Here is a 14872-nt window from a genome sequence, read left to right as displayed (position 1 = left end):
ACATTCCATGAGATTAGTTTCATAAAGTGAATTTCTCCCAATGCATATTCCATATTCTGTTTTATACTCTCTCATATTTTGTATATATGTCTGCTCACTTGTCCTATTCTCAAGTGACCAATACAATAGATACTTATAGTGCCTGAATAAAAATGTCCATCTTTGATATATTTTAAGAACTTTCCTAGGTAATGATTTGCAACCTCTTAAGAAACATATAACAAAAAACCAAAATAGTACAAATAACATAACACACAAACACATACATAATCCTTCTAGTGGACTTCCTTTTTTCCTCATAGAAATATTCACCAATAAAATCTTCATCTTTTACCTATTTAATGCTCTTACCCCTAAAAAAAGTTACAGATCTGCAATTATTAAGTTCTAGACATCCATATAAAAGAAGGATTATTATGTTTTATTACAAACTAGATCTGTAAAAAAAAACTATAATATTCAATAATCTTTGACAATCTATACCGTATGCTATATGTTTATATCTTGTATTTGTACATTATAGAAATCATACAACCTCTGCAAATTTTTACCCCTGAAGAACCCTATAACAGGCGAAACGCGTTGGAAACCATGCGACCGTAACAGGTCCCATTTTTACCTTGTTTTACATCTTTAGATGTACTTTGTATGACATTGGAAGGAGTCTTATGTCTAGATTAAAGTATCCAAACCTTGTGACAATAACAGGCATTTGGATATTGAGCTTAAAATAAATAATATGTACCTGATATATGTACTAATTGTAACTTGAAAAATACACACTTGATTTATTTTTGCACAAAAACCTCCTGAGCCTGAAACCTCTTTCTTTCCGCCTTTTCCCCTTATACCTATACTATGAGTTCATTTACTTATTAATTTGAATATTTATAAATTCATTTTGTTATTCAATATATTTCTTATCATGAATGTTTCAGCAGCATAACATGAAATTTGCACATTTTTCTTCTAACAAGACTTGCCCTTTTATTTTAATGATTTTTTCCTGGGCTATGTCCTGTTTGTTTGCGTTAGATATTTCTATCTGTCGATCTCTGTTGTTTGGCCTCCACTCCTGTCGGTTTTTTAGAGGTTTGCAAAGGAAGTGCATCTTCCTGCGATTCAACTTGTGCTAATTCCAAGCTTGGCTGCTTTAAGGCTTTAATATGTTCAGTTGCTTCTTTGTGTAAAAACACGATTCTGTCCTTGTTGATCTTTAATATGCCAAGTGGCCGGATATGCTAAGGTAAATCGGATTCCATGTTGATAAAGTTCCAAACAAATTGCGCTGAAGTTTTTACGTTTGCGTGATACTTCAACTGAATAATCTGCAAAAATTAACAAGGAATGCCCGTCCATAGCCAAAGTTCGCTTTGCTCTATATGCTTGGATAATCAAGGTACGTTCTGTATAATCCAGGTATTTTGTTATTACACCTGTGGAATGCCTAATAAATCAGTGATAACATTGGCACAGATTTCTTGTAATTGGCTTGGCTTAATACTTTCTGGCAGACCTATGATTCTTAGATTATTCCGTCTAGCTTTATTATTCATATAATCAAGTTTCAACAGCATATTAGCATGCTTTGCTTCCATTGCTGACAATTTTACTTTCACTGCATTTAAATCATCCTCTAATGCTGATATATGTGCTTCTGAGATAATTCGTGTAGATTGAGCTTGCCTCAGGGCCTCAGGGACTGTATTCCATATCCCAATAGATCTATTGTTTCCTGCAGCGTTGGGGTTAAGATGGCAGCTACTGCATGCGCTATTTTGGAACAGTCGGGTATATTAATATTGATATCCTCGTCTGTGGACTGCTTGTCAGCCTAGACTGCAGGCGTCCTGCTTACCCGTGTGAGCCGCCGCTCTTTTAGACGCTGACTTCCCCAAATACTTGTCCATCCGGTTGTGCAGTACCGCCGGCTTTATGCTGTTCGGTGGCTTATGCGAGTGCTCCGCTGAGTCTTAAGCTGCTTTTTCACCAGGGTATGCAGGAGCCTCTGTCCTGCTGCTTCACATAAGTCCAGTGTCTTATTTTTATATGAGCTTTGTTCAATTCATCATATGAATATGTGATTTTGGTATTTTGTATATTTTATCCCCCGATGAAGTAGTTATTGTACTATGAGACGCATTGGAATTTCATCTTTTAACATCAAGACTTGTAAGTTAAGTGGGACAGGATTTTTTAAAGAATGAAGTGATTGCACTTCCAAGGAGGAGGGACCTTATGTGATAACAATGTGATATAATCCTTTCTTGTGTGTTTGTTGATACATTGCTTTTCCTGAGATAATACCGAGGTATGTTGTTAATAAATAATGAACTTTTATCTGAGCTTGATAAAATTTATTACTGGTCTTATTATATTCATTTCATATAAAGCTTTTGAACCCAGCCGGTAAAGAATAAAATCTGCTTCATTATTAGTTATTTTTTAATCCATAAGTAGCTGCCAAAGCATTTAATATTCTTCAGTATTCATATAGTATAAAGCATAATAGGCATCAGCTTTGTTCAGCCCCATGCAGACCCCAGGACCAGGACATCTCTTTGGGGTTGTCTCCCTCACCTCCACATGCACTAAACTCACAGGAGAATAAAGTCCTTTATTGATTTTTGATGCATTTGGTTCCTTCCAGCTCCGGAGCACAACGATAACCTGTGACAAAACCTGGGGACAAACTGTGACAACACCTGGGAACTGTTCACTGCCCAGTAAATTCTGTGTGCTGGGTGTGTTCTACCTAACATAAACCAGTTTGGTATACCAATCTGAGGAAGAGTGTAATCATTGTGAGAGAATCAGGACACAAGTGCATTCCTTGAACATCAGTAGTTTGGAGACAGAAGACTGCCCATGGTAAGCTCCTGTGTTTGATTTTTGTATCATTTTGAAAGTTTTCTGCTTGTATGCAGCATTGCTGAGTTCTGCACATTCTGGCAAATGCTTTCCATGGTATCCTTGGAAGCTGGTTTGTTGTCCTGAAGTCAGAGTTTTCAGGATTTTTGGTGACATTTCTGTTCTGGGTTCCATGGTTTGTGCCCCTCCGTCCATATCAAAGACAGTTTGTTTTTCTGAGAGATTTTCCAAAAAGTTGCCCTTTCCTTACAAACTAAAGAGAATGAGGATTAGAAATGTCAGGAGTATGGGAAATGAAAGAATGGTCTGTATTCCTTGTGCCACTAGGGGGACCATCTGAATTCCATGTGCCACTATGGGGACTGTCTATATTCCATGTGCAACTATAGAGGACTGTCTATATTCCATGTGCAACTATGGGGACCGTCTATATTCCATGTGCCACTATGGGAACTATCTATATTCCATGTGCCACTATGGGGACTGTCTATATTCCATGTGCCATTATGGGGACTGTCTATATTCCATGTGCCACTATGGGGACTGTCTATATTCCATGTGCCATTATGGGGACTGTCTATATTCCATGTGCAACTATGGGGACTGTCTATATTCAATGTGCCAGTAGGGGGACTGTCTATATTCCATGTGCCACTAGGGGGACTGTCTATATTCCATGTGCCACTAGGGGGACCGTCTATATTCCATGTGCCACTATGCCGACTACTATATTCCATGTGCCACTATGCCGACTACTATATTCCATGTGCCACTAGGGGGACCATCTGTATTCCTTGTGCCACTAGGGGGGACCGTCTCTATTCCTTGTGCCACTATGGGGACTGTCTGTATTCCATGTGCCACTATGCGGACTACTATATTCCATGTGCCACTATGCGGACTACTATATTCCATGTGCCACTAGGGGGACCCTCTGTATTCCATGTGCCACTAGGGGGACCCTCTGTATTACATGTGCCGCTAGGGGGACCGTCTATATTCCACGTGCCAGTAGGGGGACCGTCTGTATTCCATGTGCCACTAGGGGGACCGTCTAAATTCCATGTGCCACTAGGGGGACCGTCTATATTCCATGTGCCACTAGGGGGACTGTCTATATTCCATGTGCCACTAGGGGGACCGTCTATATTCCATGTGCCACTAGGGGGACGGGACCGTCTATATTCCATGTGCAACTAGGGGGACCGTCTCTATTCCATGTGCCACTAGGGGGACCGTCTCTATTCCATGTGCCACTAGGGGGACTGTCTCTATTCCATGTGCCACTAGGGGGACCGTCTCTATTCCATGTACCACTAGGGGGACCGTCTGTATTACATGTTCCACTAGAGGGACCGTATGTATTCCATGTGCCACTAGGGGGACTGTCTGTATTCCATGTGCCACCAGGGGGACTGTCTGTATTCCATGTGCCACTAGGGGGAGTGTATATATTTAATGTGCCACTAGGGGGGAGTGTATATATTTAATGTGCAACTACAGGACTATCAATATACCATGTGCCAGTGTCATGGTTAATGGGGAGGAAAACAGAAGGATGAATACAAGGGACTAGGCCTTCAAAGGCTAGGGAGAGTGAAACGGTCACCACCTACGGACACCCTAACCTAGCCCTGACTCCTGACAGTATGAATATCCCCTGACGGTGGGAATACTCATACACTGGAACCTAGGCCCTAGTAGCCCTGAATTGCCCTAGGAGTAGTGGAAGGGTTTGAGACTGCTGGTTCCTTCCCAGATGAATGTACCAGTGTCTCCCTGAGGCCTAGTAACAACAAGCACAAGAGAACAACAAAACACCAAGAGCAGTACAACTTATCCTAAATAGAAAATGGAGGAGCAGGAACTCTGGATAGGACAACACTCCAGCTCTTCCACATCCCAGAAGTGAATATCAACCGCATAGCATGAAGAGTGAGGTCAGACTAAATGGAGGAGCAGTAATGACCAGCAGCTGCAGCTGATACAAGAGGTGTGGTCATTACAAACAACAACACAGAAACAAGTAAAAACAAAGAGACAGTCAGGTAACCTCACATGCAGCTTGTTTCCATGTGCCACTATAGGGACTGTCTATATTCCATGTGCCACTATAGGGACTATTTATATTCCATGTGCCTTTATGGGGACTACCTATATTCCATGTACCACTATAGGGACTGTCTATATTCCATGTGCCACTATGGGGACTGTCTGTATTCCATGTGCCTCTATAGAGACTGTCGGTCTCCCACCATGGGGACAGTCTGTTGTATCCAATTAGATACTTTGAGGACTGTCTGTACTACCTCTGTTATTTTGAGGACCATCTCATAAGTCACCAGGGATTTAGATGTTGGTAAATACCTACCTTGTGGGGACAGGCGGTCCTCCTGTTTTCATAGCAGTCCCACTTTATAAAAGAAGTAAACGCTTCACAGTTCAGTACTTTTCAGCCAACTAACAAGATGAACCCGGCTCTCCGACCAAGAACAATGAAAGGGAAGGAAATCTCAATGAAAGAATAAATTATATGACCAACCATCACACCTCTATGTGCTCGCGGGACATCCTATTCCAAAACCATGGCCACTAATACAGAGCTGGCCTCCATCTTTGTGGTCCCCACTCTTCTGGGGGCTTCCACAAGATTTTGGTGGGTGCCCATTGGTGAGGTCAGGTGCTGATGATTGATGGCTCACCATTCCAATTCATCGCAAAGGTGTTCAATGGGGTTGAGGTCAGGGCTCAGTGAAGAACATTCGAGAATACCCTGAACTCCATCATTTGGAGGAGCCCATCAACTTTTGGCCCCCTCACAACAGCCATTCCCAAGCAGGGTTCCTCCAAAGGCTTTTTGGGGTTTCTGGAACTGTGGTTGATTGACCTCACATTTTATGAGTTGGCTCCCTAACTTTAATGATGACCTTTGTAAAGAAGGGGGTATTCTTTCTACTGGTTAGGAGTTAAAGGTTGGGAAAAAGATCAATCTTGTGCTTATGGAATACAACATTCTGCTTTTACTTTCTGATTTGTACTTCCTTGTCCTTCATGATCAAAAGTAGGAAAAAGCTCAGGCCGGGATTATTCCAGTTATTCAGACTGCATCACCTGACCATTCCAGAAAAGGAACAAACAAACTAAAAGAGGTCACCTCTGCATTAGAAGTCACGTAAAATACACATACACAATGCACAATCTACACAGCTACAAATAATGGAAGGAGCTGTAAGAGGGAAAATTTAGCAGTTAGAGATTTTTTACAATCGGGACACAAAATAACATTTTTATTGTTTTAGTTGAAATCTGAAATATGGAATATTAATAGTTTGTATTCTTATGTCCAACCAGTAGGTGGAGTGCGCCGATAATTTCATCCTGTTGACAAAAAGAAGACATTTTGTACCTAAAGAAAAAGATAATAATAATACTTCTGTTATTTTAGGGAACTATGAGGCAAAAAGGATTCCTAATATTGGGTTTCCTGTTCTCCAGCTTGATGGTCCTGGCAATAAGATGGATTTCAGAGTCAGAAACTGACAGTATTATCAATGTGCCATCTCTTGCACCCTCCCCGGCCTCAGTCAGAACTCCGCTCCCCATTATGCGGCGGTCAGTCACCCTAAATGACGGCACCTACAATTATCATCTGAACTTATCTAGTTTTGAGGCGGAGTTCCCCCACCTGCAGAGTTACAATTGCACGCTTATCCAGGAGCCACACCCAGAGGAACAAGAAGCAGCCAACCAAAAACTGCTGATCCTGGCGGTGAAATCCAACCCCGGCAGTGGAGCAAGAAGGGCCGCACTACGAGAGACATGGGCAAAAAAGTGGGATATAAATGGATACAGACTTAGACCGCTATTTCTTCTGGGAAAGACAAATGTGAAAGGTCATATGGACATTGTCAAGCTGGAGAGCCAAATGTATGGGGACATCTTACAATGGGACATGATGGAAGGACATCACAACCTGTCCTTGAAGGAGCGATGCTTCCTGGAGTGGCTCTATCTGAATTCACCACAAGTGCATTACATTTTTAAAGGTAAGAGACGTATAGGACACATAACATGGAGGACTCACAATCACCAGCCAAGACAGCCTACAAACACCGTAACTGACACAGGCAGATAATAGAAATAATAGAAAAGACAGAGAGGGGGCAGGGGGCATTATCTGAACTCTATTAGTACTTTGTTCATGTAGATAGCACCGGGTCAACCAGGGCTGTCACACGGGGAACCCATAGTGCTGTCAAAGCAAAAACTTAAGTACGTTGTTTCCTCTATCAATAAAATTTTTTATCAGATTGAAGAAAATTTAAATCTCCGATTATTCAATCATTTTGCTATAAAAGCCATACAGGTTCATGTAAAAGCCATTGAAATGAAAAAAACAAGAATGTCTGCAAAAGTTGAGGGAATCTGTAGAAACATGCCCCATATGAAATTTTAAAAAAGCTAGTTATTTTGAAAATACCAAATTTGTGAATCTCACTTAGTCCACTAGGTGGTGCTGATGCTGAAAATTATACATTAACATTGAATACAGCTCATACCAGCATTGGTTCGTGAATGAATTAAAAAGTAACAAAAATACATCTAGCAGGAAGTTAATTGGGTCAAGGAATAATTTCTTGGTTTGTGGTTATTGTACCCTAGGGGGGTTTTATGCCATGCTTCCAAGACCCACCTAGTAACTGCTAGTCAAGGATTTGAGGGAGTGAAAGAGACGTATAGGACACATAACATGGAGGACTCACAATCACCTGCCAACACAGCCTACAAACAACGTAACTGACACAGGCAGATAATAGAAATAATAGAACAGGAGAGATAGGATCCAGAGAGTGAGAGAAAGGGAGAGAGAGTGTCAGCATTATCTGAACTCTATTAGTACTTTGTTCATGTGGACAGCACCGGGTCAACCAGGGCTGTCACATGGGTAACCCATAGTGCTGTCAAAGCAAAAACTTAAATATGTTGTTTCCTCTATCAATAACAATTTTTATCAAATTGAAGAAAATTTAAATTACTGATTATTCAATCTTTTGGCTATAGCCACCAAATGTAGGGTTCATGTAAAAGCCCTTGAAATGAAAAACCAAGAATTTCTGCAAAGGTTGAGGGCATTTGTAGGAACATGTCCCAATATGAAATAAAAAAAGCTAGTTATTTTGAAAATACCAAATTTGTGAATCTGACTTAGTCCACTAGGTGGTGCTGATGCTGAAAAGTATACATTAACATTGAATACAGCCCAAAGTTAATTGGGTCAAGGAATATTTTCTTGTTTTGTGGTTGCTGTACGCTAGGAGGGTTCTATTCCATGCCTCCAACACCCACCTAGTAACTGTTAGTCAACGATTTGAGGGAGTGAAAGATAGAGAGAGGTGAGAGGAGAAAGAGAAAGAAAAGGGAAAAGAAAGAGAGAGAGAGGGTGAGTGAGTGAGTGAGTGAGAAAGTGAGAGAGAAGACAGAAGAGACAGTGGGTAGAGGTTAGATTGAGATAAAGAGCGAGAGGGAGGGAGAGATAGAGAAAGAAGGGGGGAATGAGAGGGAAGAGAGAGAAAAGAAAGATAAGGATATTAAGAAAGAGGAGAAGGGAGAGGAGAAAGGTAAAGAGTGGCAGGTAGAGAAGAAGTGAAAGAAGGACAAGCAAAGAGAAAGGGAGAAGGGGAGATAAAGAGAGAGAGAGAGAGACAGACAGAGAGAGTTATATACAGAGGGAGAAAGACAAGTAAGAGAGTGAGAATGAGAGAAAAGTCAGACTATATAAAACTCCCATTTATAATGATTTTCCTCCCGCAGGTGATGACGATGAGTTTGTAAATCCGGATGCACTGGTGCAATATATTGCAGAACATGGCACCCCGAATAAGATTCATGGAGCCCACCAACACCGAGCAGGAGTTATGCGAGGGTCCAAATATCGCATTTCACAGACACTGTACCCCCAGGATCGTTATCCAGGCTTTGTGTCGGGTGGCGGTTTTCTATTCCCAGGAGCCTCTGTAAAGAGACTATACGAGGCCTCCCAGTTGCTCCCCGTTTTCCCATTGGATGATGTATATTTTGGATTCCTCGTCTTGGCCGTCAATTTGACCTTTCAGCACAATAATCGCTTCTATGTGAATGGATTAGCATACAATGCGTGTAAGTACAAGCAAGCAGTTGTGGTCCATGGTATTTCTTCAGAGGCCATGCCAGGTATATGGCGGGAAGTACAGAACACTAAGTGCCAGAATAAAACATGACCAAGATGACAGAACTACGTACTATCACGGGTCAAAGATCTCAAAATTGCACATAGACCCCTTGGACTGCATGTAGGTGACTCAACTACCATTTCTAAATTATTCTGTTGCTTTGAAACTCTTTTAGGTGTGGGCACACTGGCGTGCCCACATTGTGAACACATGACTGTTCATGTTATTTAACACCCAAAGGGCTGGGCTCACCATAAAGAAACCCAGCTGATTGTAATTTGTCTATCGTTTGATGACACATAGACAATACATGCCCAGAACTCAATTACACCCCATAGTGCTAACTCGGGAATAATGAACCTACAAGGAAACCCGTCCTCACTTCAAGCATATAATTACATGATCCAAATAAATTTTGACATCAGATCAAACAATCAGTCAGTGCAATCTTGTATGTTGTTGTAAAGTCTTCGCAGTCCTTATTTCCTCTTGTGCAATCTCCAATTATTAGGTCCAGACCACCGCTTTCTGCACCATATTGCCTGATAATGTCATCAATGTGCAGTGATCCACAGAAGTCTTGGTGTATTATTATATATTAATGAAATGTATTTATTGTCTCTTGGAGAGAAGGAACCAGTAGGGGGTGCTGTGGGTAGCTCAATAATGGTGTGAGCCTTAAGAAGGGCCAGGGCACAGAGTCTAAGCAACAGCCTTGTTTTCTCTGGGGCCTCTAGAGGTGGGGGTGTTGCGCTGCAGGCTATTGCCAGGTTATGGTCCCTGGGCACATCAGGGTGGACCGGACAATGTGCTGTACCGAATCATCAGAGAATAGTCAAGGATTGCCAGGGTCGAGGCAGGCAGCGAGCAAGCGAAGTCAGGAACAAAGCCAAGAGGTCTAGAAATCCAGAAAATAGACTCCAGTGATAGGGAGTTCCCTAAAGACAAGGGGAACAAAGGAAGAGACTGGAGGCACAGGTGACACGGGGGTCACAGGGAAACACAGGAGACACAGGAAGCGACGGGGCATGGGTGACATGGGGGTCACTGAAAAACGGGGGAACACTGGAACAGCATAATGGGAACAGATATTTATTGGATTTGAGGTTTATATTTGGATAATTTTATTATGCATGCATGGAATAAGGACACGTGGCATTGTGGATGTTTTATAGACTTGAGTTAGTTTGCACTAAATTTTCCCACAAAATTTGCAAAGCCCATGAACGTGGTATTGTTCACGATTCCTGAAGGTCAAGGGTAGGTCAAGAAGACCAATGGGAACAATGTGAAAAAAACAAAGCCCATGGTGCTTTCTTAAATTGAAGGTAAAGTATAGAAACATCATTCACTTGTGCTATGTTCCCACACGTTCCCCTCCCTCTTACATCTTACAGCTTTCACATTAAATAGTATGTCTGCCCTAAAACAATTTTTTTTTGCTGCCCTGTTGCAGATATTTTCTTCCTACGGTATTGTAGGACAGGAATTTATGTCTCTATGGGACCCCAGTAGAGCAGTAAAACCTGCGAGGGGTTCTAATCCTTCCATATCAATGTTAAACAATTTTGTGATTTCATACCTTTTCAAAAACCCTTTAGGTTTTTTAATTATCTCTGTGCAACCATGACATCACTTTTTTCACTGATGTTATTTTTGGAAAATTCAATGAAACTAATACATTTTGCCAAATATGGACAATTATGTCACAGAGGACCCCTGGGCATCCAGTGCAGGAATTCCCTGAAAAAGTCCCTGAATGATGAAGGGGGCCTCTTATATTGACCTCCTGGTGCTGTTGGGTCACTGCATGCTAGCTGTGGACATTGCTAGAACCTGGAAAGTAAATATTATTTAAAAAAAGCTTTTAATAAATGAAAAGCTAAAGGTATTTCGAAATACCAAGTTTGTCAATCTCACTTAGTCCACTAGGTGGTGCTGATGCTGAAAAGTATACATTAACATTGAATACAGCTCATACCAGCATTGGTTCATGAATGATTGAAAAATAATAAATATATATCTGTCAGGAATTTAACTAGGTCAAGGAACATGTTCTTGTTTTGTGATTGCTGTGCCCTGGGAGAGTTCTATGCCATGCTTCCAAGACCCACCTAGTAACTGCTAGTCAAGGATTTGTAGGAAGCCCATGTACGTTTTGGATATTTCACCTCCTTTTTTGGCTTCTTATATGAAGTTTAAGTAAAAGTATGAAAATACTTTTAGATGTCAACTTACTTCCTACAAGGGTAGGTAAGTGTGATCCATCCTGGGGATGGGCATAGCCCCAAGGTGGAGATCTCTTTTGTATTTACAAGACCACTTATGGTGGAGCCACCATAGCAGAGAGAACATAAGGGGCTACTGAGCCTGCATAGGGTAAGCTCAGGTTCTCCTGGTATTCCAGCATGGGAATGTTGGGCTGAGAGGTAGGAAAGTCATCTCACTACCTACCCCCCTCACCTACCATCTTGAAGCAACTCTCAAGAAGTCATCCCCCTGGCCATGGCCAACAGATAGGAAAAGGCTCTTGTTCAGTAGATAAGGACACCAGCCCAGCATATATGGCTCCCAGTACTGTATCCATTTCTGCCATGTGGACATGTTTCAGGTATAGTGCCATCTTCTTCAACCTGAACCTGCTTATCCTTCAAATACTCCATGTGATCAGGTCATATATACTCTGGCACCTCACACAATGTTTAATTTGTCTATCCGGGTAGAAAAGCCTGTCCCTTGGCAGCATACTACAGGGAAAGAGCCTTGCTCTCTGCATGTAAGTGGTGGTCTCTCTGCAGAGGTCTTGCCCACTGCTGGGTCAGATCTAGATATATTCAAGCAGCAAAGTCCATGCTTTTATGCTGAAGATTTATGGCACAACCAGAGTCCAGGTGGAATACCTGAAATTGTAGCACAACGTAGATGACCGTCCCTGGAAGTCATTTGTATACAGCAGAGAAAAGCAACAACCAGCACAAGAAAGGTTCAACATACCAATTATACCAATGGTTAGATCAATACCAAGCAATGTGGTATGATCAGCTACTGGATCAATATTCCATACCAGGAGGGGTGCAATTTTGGCTGTCCACAAATATATCCTTATATTTTAGTAGCAAGGGCAGAATGGGTAAGGTCCTCCTAATTAGGTAACATGGTTGTCCTACAAAGCCAAAGCCGGGGTTCCAGTCCAAGATTTTGAAACTGGGCAACAGCCTGCATACAGAAGACCTTTTCAAAAGTCTGCTTAAAATTTTTGTTAACATTAAGCCCAGCATACTGATAAGCTCATTATTAGGCTCAAGCACAAAAGGCCGGCCCATGAGGGATCTCTCACTGGATTCTCCTACAGAGTCTGGCTGAAGACACATCATAGGATGCTCATGAGCACACCCTGCTGGGGAAATCTCTGAACTACAGCATAAACCAGATTTAGGGCAGCTCTAGGGCAGGTTTTAGAACACAGCTCTCCATTAGTATACCAAGAGATCAGATGTGCCTACATATTACATGCAGACATCATATATTTCTCAAAGCTGCAGCAACAGAAAAAGATTTTGTCAACATGTCTGTCAGAGATGGTGACAAGGGTAACAACTACTGTACATACAAAATACATATTCAGTGGATACCCCTTTAACAAGTCCAACAAAGGGGAACTTACCTTCAGATATGGCATGAGATTTATGAAAGGCATGATAACACAGACTTGCCAATCAGTGCCCCACAAATCAAACCTAAGGCCCCCCTAGTTCTGCAAATCGCATCCTGAATGTAAAAATATAAACCATAAAATGAAATTTCGTATTATATCATGTGTAAAGGACAATATCGAAATGCAGCCTATTTGTAAAGTGAAAGCTGTTAGGATCCAGAAGACTTCAGAACCCGTGCCAGACAATGTACTGACTGTTGCAAAACCCAAAGATGTCATAAAAATTCAGTTGATAAGGATAATTGACAAAACAACATTTTGATAGACAAACTTTTTATTCATTAACTAATAATTGGTATGATTAAGGAGATTTTTATTATTCAGTCCAGGTTATTTTTATTATATTTTTATATCACTAGAAAGCAAGATAAGAAAAAGAATAACCCTAAACCTTGTCAGCTCCAAAGCTCTATTCTCAAGGATGGCAATGACTTTTTTAAAGAGACCCTGTCACCTGCATGTGAAAGAACATTTCCATAAGTATTCAGACCCTGTACTTACCTTTACTTAACCCTTTACTTAAAGCACCTTTGGCAGCAATTATGGCCTCATAATTGTCTTTTTGGGTGATGATGCAATATTTACCGCTTCCTCCCGCCGGTAAATCACCGCCTGTAGACATGTGACATCAACCAACAGCAACCTAATAGAAATACGGGCAGCAGGAAGCGGCCACCTGCTGACAAATCTGCAAATTCTGATTTTATAGAAAACAACGCTGCAGTGTGAATGGCTGAGCAGCTGGCACGGTGCCATCCCCTGGGAGCTGAGCAGGATCACTTACCCCACCACAGCCCTGGGCTTCTTGGTGACTTTTTATGGGTAGACCACAGCCTTAGTCACGGTATGTGGATCGACATGAATGTCTTGTTTCCTTACCCTTTCAACCTTGAGAGCTCAAAATATATCAGGATTTCTAAACCAAGGTTCTTAATTCTTCCTAATATTATATGTTATCAAAAGGCCAAAAAACAATATCACATTGGCTTAGTCTTGCAGATCAAAAACCTCTTGGTTTATACTTGAGTATATAAGTTTTACTTTTCTTTTTTTCTGCCTTACTGTAGAGATATATGGATATCCCATTGAGTAGTAAAAGAATTGTATCTTCAACAGAATAAAGAAAGATAAAATACAGGGTAAGATAAGACGAATTTTGTACAAGTTTTATGTTTTTTAAATATTTTGCAGTGCCCAGAATCATCCCTAACATGCTGCAGTCAGTGACCCTGAATGACAGCTATACATACAACTAATAAAAGTGAAACACATGGGCAGATAGCTGGGTATGACCATATCGGAGAGAGATAAGGATTGTTCAGATCAACTGACATATCACTAATGTGAGATGTGATGGAAGCGCCAAGTTCTCTGATTATCACTGAAATGAATTACAGCGGTTATAAAAGTTCTGTTTGGCAGGCATTCAGCAGGCAGTGCGGGTGGTGCGGGGACTACACATGGTCTCTCATGGTTGGTAGATTGCTCAGCCGCTTCCATAGATGTCAATGGGAACGCTTTACAAACACCCACTAAGTGGCGTTTTGGGAATGGAAGAGGAAATGGTGTGTCTCTGCCTCCTTTACCCCTCCAGAAAGAAAACAAAAATGTTAAAAAACACTAAAAAGACAAAAGACCTAGAAATCATCTATCCTGTCCAACTTTACCTTTTTGGGTGATGATGAAATATTTACCGCTTCCTCCCACCAGTAAATCACCGCCTGTAGACATGTGACATCAACCGACAGCAACCTAATAGAAATACGGGCAGCAGGAAGGGAATAGCAGATAGTGGAACATGACGTTTGTTTGAGGTCCTTATGGTTACCCAACATTTTTATTGGGCTGAGGTACGTCATAGAAAACCTGTACAACTATGGAGACTTCTGTTGTTGATTTATTTCAAAATCCTAAATTGATTTGTGTTGAATCAAATAAAATAAAATCTAAATGATATGACAAATCTACATTCACTACTGGTCCAATAAACATGTGAATGATGAAAGCTGTGCTCATAGGTGGGGCTGATCCTGTTGGCATTCCCTATTGGCTCCATCATGACAAATTGGTGCAGCCG

General features: G+C 41.3%; 1 protein-coding gene across 2 annotated transcripts; it reads left to right on the top strand.

Moving 5' to 3' along the window:
* Positions 1 to 2783: 2783 nt before the first annotated feature.
* LOC140322691 (beta-1,3-galactosyltransferase 5-like) lies at positions 2784 to 10914 on the top strand. 2 transcript variants are annotated; one of them, XM_072399254.1, is made up of 3 exons: positions 2784 to 2871; positions 6317 to 6917; positions 8683 to 10914. In XM_072399254.1, the coding sequence occupies exons 1-3, from the start codon at positions 2869 to 2871 to the stop codon at positions 9126 to 9128; spliced, it is 1050 nt and encodes a 349-aa protein (XP_072255355.1). In that variant the 5' UTR covers positions 2784 to 2868; the 3' UTR covers positions 9129 to 10914. The 2 variants fall into 2 exon arrangements, with proteins under 2 accessions (XP_072255355.1, XP_072255356.1); XM_072399255.1 differs by lacking the exon at positions 2784 to 2871 and having other exon boundaries at positions 5973 to 6917.
* Positions 10915 to 14872: the final 3958 nt, after the last annotated feature.

This window comes from Pyxicephalus adspersus, chromosome 2 (genome assembly GCF_032062135.1).
Source record: "Pyxicephalus adspersus chromosome 2, UCB_Pads_2.0, whole genome shotgun sequence".
Taxonomy (NCBI): Eukaryota; Metazoa; Chordata; class Amphibia; order Anura; family Pyxicephalidae; genus Pyxicephalus; species Pyxicephalus adspersus.
Note: the sequence above shows the minus strand (reverse complement) of the source record. Positions and strands in the feature narration are given on the sequence as shown.

Bases quoted from the DNA above. Each gene is read 5' to 3' on its own strand.
- LOC140322691 (XM_072399254.1), top strand. The intron at 6,918-8,682 runs GTAAGAGACGTA...TTCCTCCCGCAG, and splicing joins AGTGCATTACATTTTTAAAG to GTGATGACGATGAGTTTGTA.